Below are 20,805 nucleotides of genomic sequence, written 5' to 3'. Positions count from 1 at the left end.
CGTTGTGAGAGTGGTGAATTTCATCAAAACCCGGCCCTTAAAAGCGCGTCTATTCTCCGCACTTTGCGAAGAGATGGTAGCTGACCAAAAGGCTGTACTGTTTCACAGCGAGGCAAGGTGGCTTTCCCGAGGTAAAGTGCTGTCGCGCGTTTGAGCTCCGAGTCGCCTCTTCTTGGAGGAAGAGCGCATGTTTGAATCTGCAAGCACGTTCACTAATGAACATTTCTTGACGAAGCTGGTCTATCTTAGCGATATATTTGATACATCTTAGCGATACATTTGAGTTAAATGCCCAGTTACAAGGCAAAGACAAGCACCTACCTCACCTAGCAAATAGGATTACTGGATTCACCAAAAACACTTGAGTATGGGACAGGCGCCTCGATCGCGACAGTATGCCTTTGAGATTTCTGAGCGAAATCGCTGAAACGTCTGATTGGGATCACTCTTGTGATCCCATGTATTAAACAGTAGGCCTACATCACATCCCTGCAAAGTTTATTTCAAAATTATTTCCCAACCAGCAGTGCTCAGTATGACTGGATTATGGATCCATTTAATGCAGCATGTTGTTATTTCATTGAATATATTGTACAATGCTGTAAAATGGCCTATGCTTCCTAATATGTTGCTGGAAAACAGAAATATGTGTCTTATGTATATATTATATCTGCAGCACCAGCTGATTTTAACTCTGATGTTGAAGAGGATATATTTAGAACTTGTCATTATTTCAATAAATTTGACAATTTTAAGCTTGACCTACCACTTTCTTAGAGCGATGAGGGACAGGTGGGGCTCGAGAATGCCCCCTTGATCAAAGTGGGGAATGAAAGAAAAAGTTTGAGAACCACTGCCCTAATGCTTCTACTGCTTGTTGGCTATTTTAGAATGTCTGATAGCCTGGTCTGATGGTCTGATTTCACCAATAATTTCCACAAAACTCAGAGAGATAAAAAGTCAGACTAAACTAGCAGGGCAGGGAACCAAAAACAAATGACAGTTTTCACATAGATGCCGATCCAGACATCTTCACCAAAGCCAACTCCAACACAACTTTAAGCTAGCATACAGAGTTGAGTAACTAAGCAGACACTGCAGTCTGCAAGCAGCACAAAAACAGTTTTTATATAGAAAAGGGCCAGATAACAAGCATCTATAGTACTACTGTACTACAAGTCTATGTTATCAAATAAACATGAAACAAAACTTACCAATTCCTGCATAGGTTACCAGGCTACGTGCAGAGCTAGCTGACGTTATGTGCATCTTGCTAACATGTAGTCCAGCTGACACTGTAATGTTACATTAGCCTATATTATTTTGCTTAATGAAGGCGTATCAATATATATTTTTTTAACAAAAACGGTCAATTTACTGTTCATAACTATAACCATAGTCATGTCAGTGTGACATGTACTTTTCCAGTGAATGTTTGTCTGTCTGACTGACAGAAGTTGCTCACGAAGTTCATCACGTAAAACAGACAGCGTCAAAATTGTGATGAACGGTTCCGGATATTCTTTTGGAACATTGCAGTCAGACCTGCCTACCTCGCCATTACAGGTCGATTTGATTGGCTAATCAGTCAGATGTAGCCATCAATCAAGCCGAATCCAAACATATGATTTCTAATGGTTGCTTAGGTACCGAAAATGCAGTGATTCCTTGTGAAGGCCTGATGCGGGACTTAACAAGAGAAGACGTGCGATTGGATAAAAATGTATCGCACCCCCTCACTATTTGTTCACACAATCTGCCAATCAAATCACATATCGGACAGCTGTGGGATATCAGTAGTCAAGAACGATCGGGGAAGGAGAAGCAGAAGCAAATAATAAATGCTAAAGTACAATGTTATTAAAGACACTATTACTTTTTCATTCGTTTGAAAATAGTTAGGCCTTCAGAGAAGGCTTTGAAGGCCCTGACGGTCCGCCACTGCTATTAAATAATTTAACTGTTCAGCCATTCCAACTGTCAGTTGTCATCAACTATGACTCCCGCCAACTTTTTCCTCTGCCCACAACTGTTTCAAAATAAAAGTCCTCACTACAATAATTTACTATTAAATAATTCAACTATTCAACTGTTCAGCTACCCTAACTGTCAGTTGTCCTCAACTATGACTCCCGCCAACTGTTTCCTCTCCCTACAACTGTTTCAAAATAAGTCCTCAATACAATAATTCACTATTAAATAATTGAACTATTTGATCTATCCAACTATTTAACTGTTCAGCCATTCCACCGTTGTCATCAACTATGACTCCCGCCAACTGTTTCCTCTGCCCACAACTGTTTCAAAATAAAACTCCACACTACAGTAATTCACTATTAAATAATGTAACTATTTAAACTACTCAACTATTTAACTGTTCAGCCATCCCAACTGTCAGCTGTCACTATCTCTGCATTATCTGTTTTAACAATGTATTTTACATTTTCATGCACTGGTAATTCCTCGGAATTACATTTTCTAGTTATTATTATGACCGCCACTAGTGTAGCTTAATGGAAAATACCTGAAAGATAACCTGTCTATGATGCATCCTAAACACTGGGCTGGGACATTTCTGCTTGCTAAATAGTTTTTTCTGCTGTTGATTAGCTCACAGTCCTTGGTGGCCTTGTCAGTGCTTTGTAAAATGTTGCATTAAGACCACAAAGTCAAAAAGCATCTGAGCTAACGTTCATTCCCAAACAACACTAGGCTACTTCAATCCTCTATTTTTGAAAGGTGTTTCAAGTAAGGAAGAGCATGGCTCAAAAGTAAAGTAACTAGGGCTGAGACGACGTAATTGACTACATAAATTCGTCAAAGTAAATAATTTGTGTCAACTCTTCACAGTGCACTGTAGATTTATTAACACACCCGTGATGATCAACATCTCCATTTAAACCAAATGTTTTAGCGCACACTTTGAGAGATGTATCAAGGGCAGGGCTGTACCTGCACGTGCTACAAAAATTATTCTGTGCGATGGATGATTTACCAACATTTAGTCCAATAATGAGGCATTAGAAAGTTTGTAAGTGCACCAGGAGTTGCAAGACTTGCCTGATTATCTGCTACTATACCGCTGCATCAACGTTTCTTCCGTGATTTGGGAAAAGCCTGTAAAAGTCCTTGCAGGAAGCGATTACATCAACGTTTTTTGGTATATCCAGTTTTAAATATTTTTTTTCGAAGTGTTTACAACTTAGTAATAACTAATAATTGTTGCAAACTGGACTACGAACAAAATATTAGTGCATTCCTGGATCTACATCCTTATGCATGCTTCCTGCCAGGACTTTTACAGGATTTTCCCAAATCACGGAAGAAACGTCGATGCAGCGGTATAGTAGCAGATAATCAGGCAAGTCTTATTTAAATAAACTCCTGGTGCACTTACAAACTTTCTAATGCCTCGTTATTGGACTAAAGGTCGTAGTTGTACTACTGCAGAAGTTTTGTACCATTCAGGGCATTATTAGTGGGGTAATTTACGAGATAAAAGTTGGTTCCATCACGACTGCAGAACGTCATTAGTTTTTGATAGCGCTACTCGACCAGGGTTCGACCAAGGGAAAAAAGGTTCTGGGAGGGTGTTTGGCTCGGGGTCATGGTGCAAAGGACCCTAGGGTGAAATTACTCCGAACCATCGCTTTAAGTCCGCTTGATGCTGTAAATTGGTTCCCAAAGGAGATTTTATTTGGGTCGCCAGCATAGCCTAGTGACAATTAATGCTGTGTAATAGGCCTAGCTTGTACCTTATAGGCTATAGCTTAGGAAAGCTAACAGCTTTCTAGGATCTAGTTTGTTAACAGTCACGGTTTTGTCATAACTCCCTCTATGCATTTTTGCATTTAGAATAGCTCTGGAACTGGGGGGCGAACGCGTCGCAGAGGGGACGCCAGAGCGTGGATATCTCAATCGCAAAATTAAACAATATTTCTATCGGGCGCCTAACATGGACTAGGCTGGGTGAACCCAGCTTGATCTGTCTTATTTGCAAAACTGCATTTCGTTTTAGACTACTGGTATTTAATTTGTGCATTGACAATAAAGTTGAATATCATATGAACTAAAGATGACTAAAATCTTGCATATGTAGAAGAATCCATGGCATGACCTCTCTTCTTGATAGCTGTTGAAAACTGCATGGAACTGACCGGGATTGTTCTGTTTATTAATAACAGGGTTCCTACGCAGTATGGAAAACCTGGAAAAGTATGGAATTTGATTTTAGTAATTTCCAGGTCTGGATAAGTATGGAAAAAAGAAACAAGGGTATGGAGAAATGTTTGTGTTTCCAGACTATTGCATTTGCAGTACTAATTACTTCACTCAGGTCATAATGAACCATTCCTACTGTTGTGTAGCTTAACTGTCAGTCCCCATCGTCAAGATACATCTATGCTACAACTAAGATGCAACTAAAAATGGCCCAGCTAAATGGACGAATATTAAGTGTAATTTTTTAATTCACTTCAGTTGTACATAACCTTTGTTTTCACCGAGTTATCCCAAACCAGAAGTGGCCGCAATGTCGAGAATATGGTCAGAAAAATCTACAGAGAAGTTTGGAAAATTGAGTATGGAAAAAGTATGGAATTTTGAAATGGAAAATGTGTAGGAACCAGTGTTGCGCGGGTTTGGTCACAAGCTGCCCGCGGTCGCCCGATATTTTAATCAACCCGACCGCAACTCGGACCGCGAATATTAATTAGGACAAAATTATACCCGACCCGCGATCCGACCCGCTTATTTACAAAAGGTGTGCTTTTGGTTATAGCCTGCATGCAGTGTGACAGTATAGGCCATTTCTGTAAAACAAACTAATTTATTTGCGAAACTTTATGCAGTAGAACTACACGCAGTAGGCATGCAGGACATTTGCGCAGGAGAGAGAATGAGAATAAGAGCGCAAGCACGCACGCAACCACCAAGGATTAGAACACTAGGATAAGATTTGAAGGCCATTGACATCTTACATACATCTTTCTTTCGAAAACAGAAATGGTGAGGCAAGGTAGGCAAGAGAGGGAGACATTGCTGGTCAAAACTTTAGCGTAAGAACTGGTTTATAATGCTGAATGAAGCACAAAGCTTTACTAAAGCACATCCACTGTTTAAAGTCACAAACACAACGAACTAAGGTAACATTTATGCATGCGCGAACCTATACATACCGTTAGATATGGCTGTAGTCTGTGCCATAACATTTATTCCTGCAGGCTGCCCGTTTTGGCTGTCATACTTTTAAATGGCTTCGCAAGAAGTAGGCCTATAGACCATAACTTGTACTGTCATCTTCTTTAAGAACTTTTCCCAATATTTCCCATAGCCTATATCGCTTTCCCTGAAGGGGTGTCTTTATTATTTTAACTCGCGTCTTCAGCTTTAGGCTACTGTTGACTTTACTGTATTGATGCTTTACTGTATGGATGCTAGCCTTCTCGCGATTTTCTAAGTAGGCCTATTTGTAGAAAATATATATTTAATTAATTTTAACTGACCCGTCCGCAAATGACCCGAATATCATTAAAATATTTTGTTTATGACTCATAACCGCGGGTGACCGCGGTCATCCGCGGGCAACCGCTTAATTTCGGGCAGACCGCGCAACACTGGTAGGAACCCTGTAATAAATAAATAAAAGTAAAACTGATACCTTCTGCTTTTCCCAAATTCGATGTAGCCTACAGGTGTACATGACCTTTCATCAATCCAGTTGCAATGGATGAACTGTGATGAACTGCCCTACTTGTAATTGTTTAGAGATTTTAAAGGTTTTATAACAATGCTACACATTTTTTGGCTAATCTATTCACCTTTGCAGCGCCAGTAGGCTACTTTCGGTGTGGCCCTCACACACACACACACAGGCATGCTAAACAAGCATACACAGGGAAGGGCACAAAAGTGTCAAACAGTGGGGGATGGAGTAGAACAGCGTTCCCCAACCACCGGGCCGCAGGACATTCCTAACCGGGCCATAGCCTACGACATGAGTTTAAAAAAAAATGCATGCAAACTAAACTAAATTTAATTTGCAATAATGTCACGTTTTTACATGGCATAGGCCTATATGCAGTTGTTTGATTGCACGCATGTTTGCATTTTGCAAGGTCTATATTCGTACGTCTGTCTGTCCCGCCTTCAACACTTTTACATACAGTATTGCCTTCAGCGCTTCGCAGCCTCAGGTCAGCTCACTTCACTTGATCAGTTCTTGGCGAACGGTAGTGTCACACGAAGTTAGCTAAACTGCTAGAATGAGCAACAAAAAACAAGCATCTTTAGCAGGTCACTGGCCAGAGTGTTTGAGTTGCGAGAGCCGCTGCAGAGATTTCACCGTCACCGTTAGCTGCACATTTTAGTGATGAGGACTGGGTGTCAAAACTCGCTTACCTGTGTGACATATTCGGGTTGCTTAATGACCTCAACCTGTCACTCCAGGGGAGAATGACGACTGTCTTTAAACTGGCAAATAAAGTCGCTGCATTTAAAGCCAAGCTTGATTTGTGGGGACGACGAGTGGACCGGGGTGTATTTGATATGTTCCAAACAGTAGTCGGGGTTTTGGGAGAGAGGCAGGGCCCTTTCTCTCGCAGCTGGTGCGCGATCACCTTGTTGCGCTTTCAAATGAGTTTGAGCTTTACGTCCCATCCTCCAAAGATCCACGGCAAACCAATGAGTGGGTCCGCAACCCATTTGTCAATATCCCGAATAGTCTTATCTTGTCAGCGCAGGAGAAAGAGCAGTTGATCGAAATTGCAAATGACGGTGGTCTTAAGAGTGTGTATAAAGAAACCTCTCTGGCGGGTTTTTGGATCAAAACCAAAGCAGAATATCCCGAGAGAGCCGTAAAAGCGCTGAAAACGTTTCCCACCACGTATCTATGCGAGGCCGGGTTTTCGGCAATGACTGCAACTAAGACCAAATTGCGCAATCGACTGGACATTTCAAACACACTGAGGGTGTCAATGTCTTCCATCACCCCCAGATGGAAGCTTTTTGTTGCAGGGAAACAAGCAGGGCTCCCACTGATTATATTCGTAATGCACATTTAGTCCCATGGTTTGTTCCCATATTTTGTTAAGCATGTTCACACTTATAGATGTAGCTTCAAGTTGTTCAATATTCATAGTTCATATTGTTCAATTTTCACTTCTTCAAGTTCACGTTATTCACAAGAGATCGTTACCTTCACTGTTCATACATAACTGGAGCTAGTTCTTTTCAAGTAATGCATGCACAACACATATGGAACATGGAACCCCCGACATCCCCCACCCCCCCCCGCCGGTCCGTGAAAAAAAAAATAGGAATCAAACCGGTCCATGGTACATAAAAGGTTGGGGACCCCTGGAGTAGAAGATGGAGACAAATTGATTACTGTGATTTATTTTCGCGGGAACGGATGTACAGGACTGAGCGGTGGTCATATTTTGTACCGCTATGCGGTACATCTAGTTACTATTTTATTTTTTTCCTAAACTTATTTTACTTTTATGGTTGTGTTTAATGCACAGGATGGTGCTGTTGTGACAGTCAAATTTCCTTCGGCATGAATAAAGTATTTTTTTTATCTTGTCTTCTTATCTTACAGTATCTTATGCGAGAACCAGGGCTTTGGTTTAGCTATTGTTCTTAGTTGGAAAAAAGCTTCCCTTAGCCACACTACTGACTTGTTTATCAAAATTAAACACCTAGATTTCTGACCTCACTGTGGCAATTTACAGCCAGTGGTCCAAGTGCATTGCTTAGCTTAGCAACAGAGCTAGATGGGCCAAAAATTATTGTTTTCTTTTCATTTAATTGTAAGAAATGTGTAGCCATCCAACTATTTGTCATTAAGGCAGTCAACAGGTTTTCCCAAGTGCAGGCACTTTTGGTTGTTAATGGCAAGTAAAATTGAGTGTCATCTGCACTGCAGTGATATTGAATGTTGTGTTGGAGTGGGAGCATATCCTCCAAAGACCCAGTGATTCATTTGGGGCAGTCGTGGCCTACTGGTTAGGGCTTCGGGCTTGTAACCAGAGGGTTGCCGGTTCGATCCCCGACCAGTAGGAACGGCTGAAGTGCCCTTGAGCAAGGCACCTAATCCCTCACTGCTCCCCGAGCGCCGCTGTAGCAAGGCAGCTCACTGCTCCGGGTTAGTGTGTGCTTCACCTCACTGTGTGTTCACTGTGTGGTCTGTGTGTTCACCAATTCACGGATGGGATAAATGCAGAGACCAAATTCCTTAAAGTATACTTGGCCGAGAAACCTGATTAATGTCAAGCCACATTTATGCCATCTATTTGAGTCCTACTACACTCTCGAAGACATCCTTTCTTTTCAAAATGGCAGACATAGCATTTTTCTCATTTTATAGTGACTTGACGATTGGTGATTTTTTGTAGATATTATGTTTTTATTGCTAATAATCAAATTGTTTCCTAAATATGAGGGTCTTAACTTAAATTTAGAGAGATTTCAGAAATGGCCAGTAACTTTCAAAACATAACTTTTATTTAATGTCCTTCATAGTCTTAATACCTCTTGTTTGAGTCAGACTTAGAAGCAGTGTGCAGGCAAGGGCTTTAAGGTTTATGAGAACCTTTTAGGTGAATTTACTTAATACAAACATACAGTGTGCAGTACGTAAAAAGCTTGATTTAGCAAACTAATGACACCATTGGCTTATGTATTTGGTAATGCATTTATTAAAAGTGCATTCACACTCAGAATTATCCATCCAATGATTCCTCTACTGTACTTCTGCCATCCACACTCATACCTCTGCTTAATTTTTCAAACCAACTAACTTAGAAATCCAACTGACCTGGATTTTTTCGTCATCATTTTCCTCTTTTCTGGATTTTTTTATTATATTAAACCTTTTGAAAAAAAGGTTAAAACATTTTGCTAAAAGTTATGTTTCTTTGCAGTATTTGAAGAAAAGGATTCCTCAAAATCCACGTTATCAGCATGTGAAGTCTAGACTGGATACAGGTAGGATGATACACAGATGTTAATGTAAATCTCCACCGCTAATTTAGAGAACAGTTGAACTTGCAAGCAGACTTTTTTTTTACTGTAACCAAAGAAAATAGTAATGTTTCAACAAACTGAACAGATTTCCATATGTTTCCTTTGTGTGCTGTAAATGCCTACATACATGAGTGCCAACCAGGGTATATAACAGATATTGTGTTATGTCATGTATTGTCATTATCGGAAAATAAGTCGCAACAGAGTGAACAGAACCCCAACATGAAGCAGAGGACAATGTGTACCTGATGTAGCCTCCCTGGTATACTCTCATCCAGGATACTATGCATCCTGATAAAGTTCCCCTGGTCTTTGAAATTAAAATAATCCCACATCATCACATACCCTGGCATGGGGTATTTTCCATAAGATCATCTCTCAATGCAAATCAAACCAGCTATTAGGCTAACTGAAATAAAACCATGCCAATCTCTAGGTATGGTGAAGGTTATGTGATGTGGGGCTATTTTAATTCCAAAGGCCAAGGGAACTTTATCAGAATGCATAGTGTCCTGGATCCATGAAATAACTGGCCTTTAAAAATAAAAATCTGCCTGCCTCTATGGTAATTTTAACATAGGGGTATGTATACTTATGAGCCCCTGTATTTTAAGGTAGAACATTATTTATTTACAATACATTACTCTTTTTAGTCAACTTTCGCATGTATGGACAGGGTATGTAAACTTATGAGCACAACTGTTTGTTTGGTTTTCAATAGGCTGCAGCCTGACCAAGGAAATGGAGAGACTTGAAGAAATTAAGAAAAGTATGTAATGCTGCATTCTTAATTTGTTTTATGTAAAATGCATTCTCTGCTTTTGTGTGTTTTTGTGTTTCACATTGATTACCCTTAGTATCAGGTTCATAGAAGAGACACTCCTTGACGTTTTAAACACATGATGAAAGTACAACAGTATTAATAGACTGAAATGCTATTAGTATCTCACGGGATAACTTGTTGGGGCATCACCATTGTGCCATTTTGCTCAGGGTTTAGTTCCATCCATTCATTACCTGAGCTAGCCTTTATCTTTAAGAGGAAATATTGCTCTAATTTATTGCTCTATTGTAACAAGCAGATTACAGATATAGAAAGGATGAACTTTTCAAGAGGCTCAAAGGGACGACCTTTGCTCAGCTGGTAAGTGAAATGTATGCATGCATGAAGATATATGATAATAATTGCTGTGCCACATCTTGCCATTTTACCATGTCTTGCCCTTTGTTGTTATTTGAGAAGTGTTAAAGAAGTGAATAAAGTTCACTTTAAAAAGTTTACTAAGTTAGCAAATGTCATTTGTCAGGTTCTTCAAGTTGCTTCAGTCACAGATCTGAATGAGACTTCCAATGGAAAAGAAAAACAAGGTATTGTGTTCATGCAATAAGAGAAAATCACTGTGTATTTCAAGTTAGTGGAAAAATGAAGATAGTGAGTAATGAAGCATAACATTTTTAGACATGCTTAAATTATCTTTTTGTCATGTTATAGTAACATATTATGAGTGGTTATTTGTGAATAAAGAGAAACTCTCAACAAATAGTCTGAAAAATGATAATTCAGAATTGGTAGACAAAATAACACATGAAATAAATGAGGATTGAATCATTCATTGGGCATCGGCCACTATGTTGACATTAGAAACAACATTTTGTTGTTGTTGCTCAGATTGGATTTGCCTATCTGCATTGTAGAAGGTGAGAGTGGAGTGGATTTTCACTCACTGTCTCACTCCCACAAGAATACTCCTGTCCTGCCCTGATACCCTAATTTAAAAAAATCTGTCTCATCCCAGTCCATTTATTTATTTATTTTTGTCAGGGAAAGTAAGGGAACGGTCATGGAATTTTACATTTGACTTAGAGTGAGAAGCCTTCAGTGTTATACCAAACTCTTAAGAAACTGATCAGTAGCCTGCCAGCCATTCTCAGCTTAAAGGAGATGTTTGGTGTGATATTGACCTAAAGTGTGTTGAAACATGATACCGAGTGTGAACTTTTGTCTCATAGCTCATCTTGAATTGTTACAATAAGCATTCCCTATACACTATGTCACTAGAACTGTTTTTATCACAGCATGTGAGTGAATAGGCTACAGTTATTTCCATGTCAATGTGTGGTGAATAAACCAGCAGCAACCTTTCTGTACTTTACAGTTCGGTTTTAAAGAGTAAGGGGTAGGGGTAAATGTGAGAAATAGGATTGGGCATTAGGGTGCATTGCTTCTTGGCCATCAATAGTATGTTTAACCATATTAATGTTGAGGAAATAAGAGGCAAGTCAGGCAAGAAATGTTATTTAAAAACAATTTTTTGACGAACAGATGATTCCTGTGGACAACCAGAAACGGATGTCAGCCACTTTACAAAGACATCAAGTAGGATACAGCAGCCCTCACCAGTGCAGTTCAGTAATGATGACTGTGGAGATTCCGTTTCTCCTAGATCCACGCTTCAGAGGTAAAGCAAGTTGTCCCTATTACACTGTGTCCAAACTGCATGTAATGTACTGTTTATGATCTCAATTACTTAATTAAGGTAGATTACTTTGTTTGCTGAATGAGTACTGCTACTTGGGTGCAGAGATTGTCCATGCTATGGCGAGTGAGACAAGGTACTCATGTGTTGTGATTAGTGCTGCCTCTAGCAACTAATTTTCTAACGACTAATCTTTCCAAAACATAAAACATAGGATATGTCAGCCTACTTCTACTCCTAACTCATTAACCCTTAGAACCCTAAGCTGTTTTCAGGGCATTTTCACTACACTTTATTCTGGTCATTGTAAGTGCCACACACACATATATTGTTTTTTTCAGCAGAGTCTAGGCTATCCAGATCCAGACCATCATTTCATGTATTAGTACTAGCATTGATTTTATTTTGATTTTTAAATAATTAAAATATAAAAAGGGTATTATAATTTTTTTTATATTTTGACATGTATCTCACCACAGCAAGCTCATAGCTCTACATGCATTTTATGTGTGTGTAGGGCAGACTGTCCTGAATCGGGCAATGTAATTGCCATGTTGGAGGGATACACTGGGGCTGAGCAATTTACAGAAATATGTGGTGTGTGATTTACAGAAATAAATGCCATTTTTTATTTAGTGAATACAATTTTTATTTATTTGTAACAAACATGCAATATTTATAAAAAAAGAAGTGCAATGAACCTGTAACTATATACAACAATAAAAAAAATACCAGTTGCACCAGTTGGTGATGTCACCTGAGAATGCCAAGTGCTAAAGCAGTCTCTTGAGGCCAACCCACACAATGGCACGTTGGGCAGTGCCAAGAAGTGTCCATTCTCTTTCCATTCTTTCCACATTGCACACACCTTTTGCGGCCTGGCATTTGAAGAAGCTTATGATCTGGTGGACTGGTGATACAGCCATGTTCAAGACAGTCAAGATGGACGTCACACAAATCCTCTGTCAGCCTTCTTCTGAAATCCAGGTGTGACATTGCGACCTGTCCAATGTCAATGAAATGGAAAAATAATGTTTTGTACCATCTGAATGTTTTCCGGAGTGTTGTGTAGGACTGAAGTCGTTGATCTGACAGATCCACTCCTCCCATGAATTTGTTGTGATCCTTGATTGATGCGGGTATATGTAATTGCCGCATCACCCATGAAGAATCCTGTTGCTTCTGACATCTGGTTACAATGTCTCAGGTGTAGGCATTGTGGATGGTGGAACAGACAGAGACCAGTCTTGTGTCCATCCACCTCACAAATAGAAGTGGTCCATCTCTGATCCACCACAGACTGCCACACTCAGATTTATTGGAAACCCCACTCTGTTTTCTCTTATGGTGCCACAAGCCCCAAACTTCATTTTGAATAGGTCTTTGAACAGAGTGGGGCTTGTTTAAAAATGATCACAGTAGACATTGTAACCAGTGCCAAGACAACGTGGGTTCATCAGTGCAATCACAGAATCATAGCTCAATCCCTGTCCAGTTCTGTGTGGTTCTTTCCCTGTGTAAACATTGAAATCACACGTGTACCCATTTTGTGAGTCACACAAGACAAACAGTTTGTATCCCCATTTATGAGGCCTGTCCTTCATGTACATTTTCATCCCAATTTTAGCTTTAGTTGGGACCATCCTTTCGTCAATAGAAAGCTCTTGTTTGGGATGATTAAAAAGTCCTGCAAGCGACTTTCATGCTGTCCATCAATGGTTTGATTTTTGCCAGCCTGTCGTAGTGGGCAGTTCCTCTTCTTGAATTACAGTGGGCAGTGCTTCGACTTGGCCAGCTTCCCTCGCAGTCCGCACGCGGGATCACGCGGTATTTCTCCCTTGGGAGACAATTAAAGGATTATCTTATCACGCGACTTTAATTTCTATTTTTCCAGTGACGCTGCAACGACGCTGCAACAACCCAAACAACCGGCAGATGTCTCAAGTGAGCAGGGTGTCTCGTAAAAAGAAATGGAGCCTGGAAAACCCTACACAGACTTCACTACAGACTTTAGCAGACTGGTTTAGAAATAATTTAATAGCCAGAAATATGCCTGCCCTGCCCTAATAAAGAAATATTTGGTTACTGCGAGTGAATCACGTTTGCAGCCGTAGAAGAAACGCAGGACAAATTAAACATTATGGTTTTCTCCGAGTGCAACGATGATAGACAGGCATCATTTGGACAAAATATAGAGCATATTTACCTCCGTTGCTCAGCCAAATGCCTTCCTGTTACATCCTGTTATCACAGAGTTACAGGCGATAAACGATTTTTGATGGTCACGTTTACTTCATTAGGGACTGTTCGTTATTTATTTAAGGGGCTACCGGAGGAGTTTTGGGAGCATTAGTCAAAAAAGACGTGACCCTTCCTCGCCAGCAAGAAATTTTTCTATGACCCTCCAAAGTGATTATGAAAAAACGCATGACCCTCCCCTTCAATTTATTGATGCCTTCTGTAGGCTACTGGGTCAATTTGGGAGCTTGCATGCTACCACTCCTTTCTAAAAAATGCCTTGAAAAGGCTGTCGTTTGCACAATTTTATTAATAATCACCGGGACCGAAACATAGCCTACCTGTCAACTTTTTCCAGGTTTATCACATACTGTATTTTAACTTTTTTCCCCGTCTTAGGAGGAGCTGCAGGGCCGTCGCAAGGGGGTGCGAGGCCCTGTGCGAACTTGACAGGTGTGAGGCCCTATTCACCCTGTTCTTGCATGAAATCATGCGATAGCCTATTGACAGTGCATTTTAATAGTTGGCTAAAGTTGTTTTGTTCAGAGCTATACATGCAACTGCTTTCGACAAAGGACAGATGTATGTTGCTAGTGACAAAATATTAACTTTCAGTGTTTTACAATGTCTTTGTCATGGGGAAGTGTTTTTCCCCATGCATTTATTCTAGGCTACTGTCTTAGGATGTCCCGATCCGATATTTGGATCGGATCAGCCGCTGATATTAGCAAAAAATATGGGATCGGCCTGCACGGGAAAATCCCGATCCGGACTCCCGATCCAGTTTGTTTTCAAAACTCCGGTCCGTGTTTTCCAGCGCACCAATGTAGGTAATCCATTCCAGTTTTTTTTCAGCTTTTCCCCCCAAATCCGGTCCGCGTTTTTCAGCACACCTAGTCAAGTCAAGTCAAGTCAACTTTATTTCTATAGCACATTTAAAAACAACTGAGTTGAACCAAAGTGCTTACAAACAAACATAAAACAATGACAATGGTACAACAACAATAATCACATAACATGGGGGGAAAATAAATAAATAATTGAAATAATAATAAACAAGTTGGTCAAAAATAAAATAAAGAATAAAGAGTGTGTGTGTGTGTGTGGGGGGGTATTAAGGTAGATTAAAAGCTTGGGAGAAAATGAAAGTCTTTAAGTTAGACTTAAAGCAGTCAATGGTTGGAGAGGACTTAATATGTACAGGTAGACTATTCCAGAGTTGGGGGGCAACAACAGAGAAGGCTCTATCACCCTAAGTTTTAAGGTGTGTTTTGGGGATATAGAGAAGATTCTGAGATGAAGACCTAAGTGATCTTGGAGTGCTGTAAGGAATTAGTAGGTCACCTATGTAACTAGGTGCCAGACCACTGAGGGCTTTGAAGACAAAAAGTTAAATTTTAAACTTAACTCTGTGCTCCACAGGTAACCAGTGCAGCTTAGCCAACACAGGAGTTATATGCTCACGTTTCTTAGAGCCACTTAATAATCTAGCTGCTGCATTTTGAACTAGCTGAAGTCTGTTGAGAGTGGAGTGGGTCAGGCCTGCATATAAGGAATTACAATAATCTAGTCTAGAAGTTATGAAAGCATGTATAAGAGTTTCAAGATCGGAGAAGGACAAAAATGGCTTCAGTTTTGCAATGGTTCTTAACTGGAAAAAGCTGCCTTTGACCACACTATTTACTTGCTTATGAAAATTTAAAGAGGAGTCAAAGAAAACCCCAAGATTCTTTACTTCACTGTGGCAGTTGGCAGAGAGAGGTCCTAGTGCATTTTTCAAGATAGAAACATCGCTTGGAGGGCCAAAAATAATTATATCAGTTTTACTTTCGTTCAGTTGAAGAACATTTCTTGCCATCCAGCATTTGATGTCACTGAGACAGTTAAAAATATTCTCCAAAGAACAAATGCCATTAGTGTTAACAGGCAGGTAAAACTGAGTGTCATCTGCATAGCAGTGATACTGAATGTTATACTTTTTAAAAATTGAGCCAAGGGGTAGCATATAAAGAGAGAATAGAAGAGGGCCCAAAATGGAACCCTGAGGAACACCACATTTTATAAGGGCAGAGGAAGAGGGGAAATTGCCTAAACTAACTGAAAATGATCTATCACTAAGATAAGAAGAGAACCATTGCAAAACAGAACCCTGGAGACCAACTTCATCCTCCAAGCGTTTTAATAGGATGTTATGGTCAATGGTGTCAAATGCTGCACTCAGATCAAGAAGCACCTAGCGACCTGTCCTGCATCCCACTTGTCTGTGCATGTCCCACTAAGAATTTAAAGTTATCGAGCAAACATTTCATGTCACAGTTGAATTAATATAGCCTAATGTTAACCGCGACCGCGAGTGTTCGCGAGACCCTCTTACTATGGCTCTTATGCATGTTGCTGCTGACAGCTTTGCTTGTCTAACGAATGTTATCTCCGCGATTTAAGATTTTTGTGTAATGTATAGGCACAGCACGCACTTTAATTTCCCTATTTTTACAATCGGCTAGCCTAACAAACGCATTTCATTTCAAAAAGCAACCTGGTCAATCGCTAACAACTAAGTGCACCTAGGCCTACAACTCTACACATCCAAAAGGGTAGAAGCTTCCAGTAGACTATCATAACTTTTTTTACCGTTTAGTCTGTGCATCGGCGCAGCCTACGACGATGTGAATTAGTGACAGCTGTTGTCGCGGTAATCTTAAGCTCCTCTAAATAGTGTAGATAGGCCTACTTGCTATGTTGCTTGATTTTCTGTAATAAATGCAGCCTGTAGCCTAGGTTACTTCAGCAAACCCAGACCAGTTGTGGCATCAGTTTCGCTTTTAAAACGCAACAGTGAGAGGCTTTTTAGCGCAGTCTCACTTATCATTGATGAGCACAGGAGCAGGCTGACACCTGAGCATGTTGAATGATCACCTTTGTGAAGAAGAATCTCCCCATCATGCTCAGACTGCAGCCAGGGCAAACGGTAGAAATTGAAGGGAGTATGGAGATGGAGCAGTAAAGTGTGGAGGAGATAGCAATACTGTAGAAGGCGTGACAGTTATTTGGGTTGTTATAGCCAATTCAGTGTGTGTGTGTGGTAATTTGACTATTTTCTACTCAGGTTTTGTGTGTGTTGCTTTTATATATAATTTTATATTGTTTACACTGATGGCTTTTTTAAGCCTTGGTTTACACTCTTGAGCAGAGCACTGATGCCAATTCAGTTTGTGTGGTTAATTGACTTTATTTTCTACTCAGCTTTTCTGTGTGTTGCTTTTTTTATACAGTTTACAATATTGTTTGCACTGATGGCTTTTTAAGCCTTGGTTTACACTCTTGTTGTTCAAGAGCAGAGCACTGATGCCAATTCAGTTTGTGTGGTTAATTGACTATTTATTATTTTGTGTTTATTTAACCCTGTTAAGAATAAACAGGTCAGCTTCTCATTACCAACCACTGTGGATTATTCAAACTAACCTAATTAAGTTGGCTAGTTGTTATTAAGAGTAAAACCCTTTTCAACATTAGTATAACAACAAAATAAGTAAATATCTTTAATCTTTAATACATGCTTGGATCGGCCGGTATCGGTATCGGCCGATGCTAAAAGCTACAATATCGGTATCGGATCGGAAGTGCAAAAAGCTGGATAGGGACATCCCTACTACTGTCACACTAATATTCAAAATGTTGAAAACTATTTCGGCATAGCCTATAAGCAGTTTAATTAAATGCAATGTTAGTTGTAAACAAACGGGCTACTTGGTGAGGCTTGGCCTCACAGATGCGCTCGTGCCTTAGATGGCAAGAAAAATCTTCACGATATACCGCCCGATTCACGTTGGCTGGGGTGCAGGGGGGGCCATCAGACATTTGTGCCCAGTTAATCTGGCCCTGTCCCCAACAAATCACACCTCTGTGACAGCTTAAAATAAGTCAAAAGGACTCCTAACTCACAGACCTATTCACAAACCGGTTTTGTGGCATTTCGCCATGTTTTGAAATCCTATGCGGCTACAGGAGCTTCCAATCGTGAGGAAGCATTTTTGCATTGTAGGCATAACTAACATGCAATAACGCCACCAACAACAACCAAAACTAGACTACTCATTGTCAACATGTAAATTAAATGTAACATTATTGTGAATCAAATTAAAATGTTCTCTTTTGCAAACGTAGGCATAGGCATAGTAACATATTCATTTAATAATGTTACAAAGATACTACATCAATCCGTATGTTTCATTAGGCTACTCTGCCTTTCTTCGAAAAAGGCACACTACCATTCACACTCACACACACATTAGGTGTCTATCATGATACAGTCTCACAATATTAAATGCCAGTGAAAGTATCATATTCAAAATAGTCAGTCATATTTTACAAAAAGTAATTAACATGTACTTTGACAAATAAAAGCAGCAGTGTGCAAAGGTGTCAAAGGTTAGGTTTTGGTGTGCAGCAATGCAATATTGCTTGACATGAAAGTCTACAAGAATACCCGATTGATTTTGTTCCATTTTTACATAAATGTTTATAAATGACAGAGTTGCCATTGTTAAGGCATCAAGCAGCATATCTTTACTAAAAATATAGTAAGTACCTCCTCAATTAATTTTAAAACTGAGTGATTATGATCACTTGCTACACTTACTGCAAAATGTTATTGTATGGCCATGTAAGTATAAGCAGTAATGCAAAGGCAAAGCGCAGTATAGCCTATAAAACTACCAAATTTTGCCTAAATGTCAAAAAAAAAAAATGTTTAATATTTACCTCACTTTGATCTATCTAATGATACCCCTTGTTGTTGAATATAATTTGATGCTTATACTTGGTGTAAGAAAAACACAAAAAGCTGTTTTTCTCAGTTTGGCATTTTTGCAGATACTGCTCTTAGCCTTTGTAGGGCAGTACTAGGCTATTTATTTTGCCTTACTCTTGATTCATTTAGGCTAGGCCTTTTTATTCAGTTATTCATCATCTTCCGTCCTTGTGTAGCGCACGCATTCTCAGACCTGTCACCTGCCACTCATCGTAAGGGAGGTGTTTGGAATCATTCCCGCGTTACAATCATCAGCCAATCAGGGTGGTCACTTCAGTCAAGCTCGTGCATGAGTAATAACGTCATCCATAGCAACGAAGACTCACTCACTCTTGGTCAAAGATTCTAGAGCGCTCAGCTCCAAAATCTGTTCAGGAGTTGTCATTTTTCCTTACTAAGAGTAGGTCTAAAAGGCTTTGTGAATAACTGAACTCATTGAGTGCCAAAAACGTAATATTAAGATTTTAGCTTTTTTTTAAATTACGAAACTAGTAGGGCTGTAACGATATACGATTCGAAACCGAAATCGCTACATTCATATCCACGATACTGTGTCGCGGTGTGAAAAGGCAGAATCGCGACACACCCTTTCTAATGTTTCACGCAGTGCTTTGCAGCTTACGCGGCCACAAAAGCAACCCACATCTCCCGCTTTACTTATCGGTAGCCTACGTTGTCTAAAAACAAATAAATAATAAATAATAATTTCATACCTCTCCTTGCTTTCATTGTAGACTATGTGTGCAACTTTACCAAACAGTATAAACCCCATCTCCTTGCCCCGCTCTCTCTCGCGCTCCCTCCCTCTCACTCTCCCTCCCTCTCCTGCTCAATGAACACACGCGACTTAAATGAAACATTCACAATCGTGAAAACAAGGATGCATAGAAGACGACTAGCTAAATTACTATTAAATCCGCTTAGCATCATTAGCATGCTGCACTGTTTAAAACTCTTGCATTGAAGTTGACTGATCATCTCAATACCAACGTTTCCCAAAAGGGCCTGTCCCAAGGAGAACAAGTATTACCTTGAAACTTAAACACACATGGGGAAACTGAACAGTCCAATCAGTAGACTATGATAGGCTAAGATGACCAACTATGCTACTCTGTTTACAATATTTCCAGACTTCAACCAGACAGCTGAATTAAAGAATTAAAGAGGTAGAGTTGTAATAAAAAATAGTAGGCTATAGGCTAATCTGCATAAAGTGTGCTGTCATAAATATCAGTCATTCAGAAAAAATATTTTTATATCAGGATATAAAATAATATATATATATATATATATATATATTATATTGTAATCCTCTGGTGTTCTAAGGGAGGCTATAAAAATGTTATTTAATAAAATGTCTAGCCCCCCCCCCCCCCAAAAAAAAAAGAAAAATCGAGATTCGTATCGAACCGTGGGTCAAAAATCGTGATACAAACCGAATCGTGAGGTTGGTGTATCGTTACAGCCCTAGAAACTAGACACTCTAATACACCTTATATGTGATTTTGGGAACTCTGTGATGAATGGAAATGAAATATATGACGATCGAAAACTCATGAAAACGCACAATCTGGACATTTTATCTGGACATTTAATCGTAAAACTCTGCTTTTGATGGTTGCCGCTTTAGGTTGAATCAGTGACACATGCACGTCAGGTCAAAACCAGGCCATTTTCGTGGGTTTATCACTAGGTGGCAGTCTCGCCAGGTCTCGCTAGGTCACTTCCCGGAAACTTTACAGGCAACACTTCATATTTCATCAAAGAAGCTACATCTCCATTTCTAGAAATAAAACAGGAATTTTGATGAAAACTAGCCACTGTTTAGCTTGGGATTTCTTAGGAACAGAGGCATGTAGGTTTGTACCCACTGAGAGCTTAAAGTCTCACCTTTCAAACAAGCCATAGTATGTGTCCATAGCTATAACATAGAATACGCTGTGGCTCTACAAAAATAGTCAACAATGATCAAGATTGCTGGCACTCTGGGCCAAAGCTTCCGAAAACAGTGCGGCATTCAATGAGTTAATAAGAGAAACTCCTAGCTAAAATCTTTTATTGCTATTTAGGAGTAACCTACTCCTAGTGGTAAGATAAAAGGCTTTGTGAATATGGCCCCTGGTGTCTAACCCAATGCATAGCCCATTTACACAAAATAATGGTTGAATATTAGGCTACTGATGATCATTGTTATTTAAGAACATGCAGTGCGCGTAGGGCACCAAAAACATCTTGCTCGTAAAAAATCATCAT

The 20,805-nt window shown here is 39.7% G+C and overlaps 1 protein-coding gene across 1 annotated transcript in view; it reads left to right on the top strand.

Moving 5' to 3' along the window:
* The window catches only part of cep41 (centrosomal protein 41), an 87,013-nt gene that overhangs the window by 27,142 nt on the left and 39,066 nt on the right, over positions 1 to 20,805 (top strand). Inside the window, exons 3-7 of the mRNA XM_076302534.1 lie at positions 8,925 to 8,988; positions 9,749 to 9,796; positions 10,110 to 10,171; positions 10,335 to 10,395; positions 11,351 to 11,486. Coding sequence (XP_076158649.1) covers positions 8,925 to 8,988; positions 9,749 to 9,796; positions 10,110 to 10,171; positions 10,335 to 10,395; positions 11,351 to 11,486 — 371 coding nt within the window. The remainder of the gene's footprint in view (positions 1 to 8,924; positions 8,989 to 9,748; positions 9,797 to 10,109; positions 10,172 to 10,334; positions 10,396 to 11,350; positions 11,487 to 20,805) is intronic.

The sequence above is a fragment of the Alosa pseudoharengus genome, unplaced genomic scaffold, assembly GCF_046254945.1.
Source record: "Alosa pseudoharengus isolate Yale_2024_CS ecotype anadromous, Long Island Sound unplaced genomic scaffold, YU_APseudo_1.1 YU_APseudo_1.1_scf_10, whole genome shotgun sequence".
Classification (NCBI taxonomy): Eukaryota; Metazoa; Chordata; class Actinopteri; order Clupeiformes; family Clupeidae; genus Alosa; species Alosa pseudoharengus.
The sequence above is the reverse complement of the archived record's forward strand: the minus strand, read 5'-3'. Positions and strand labels throughout refer to the sequence as shown.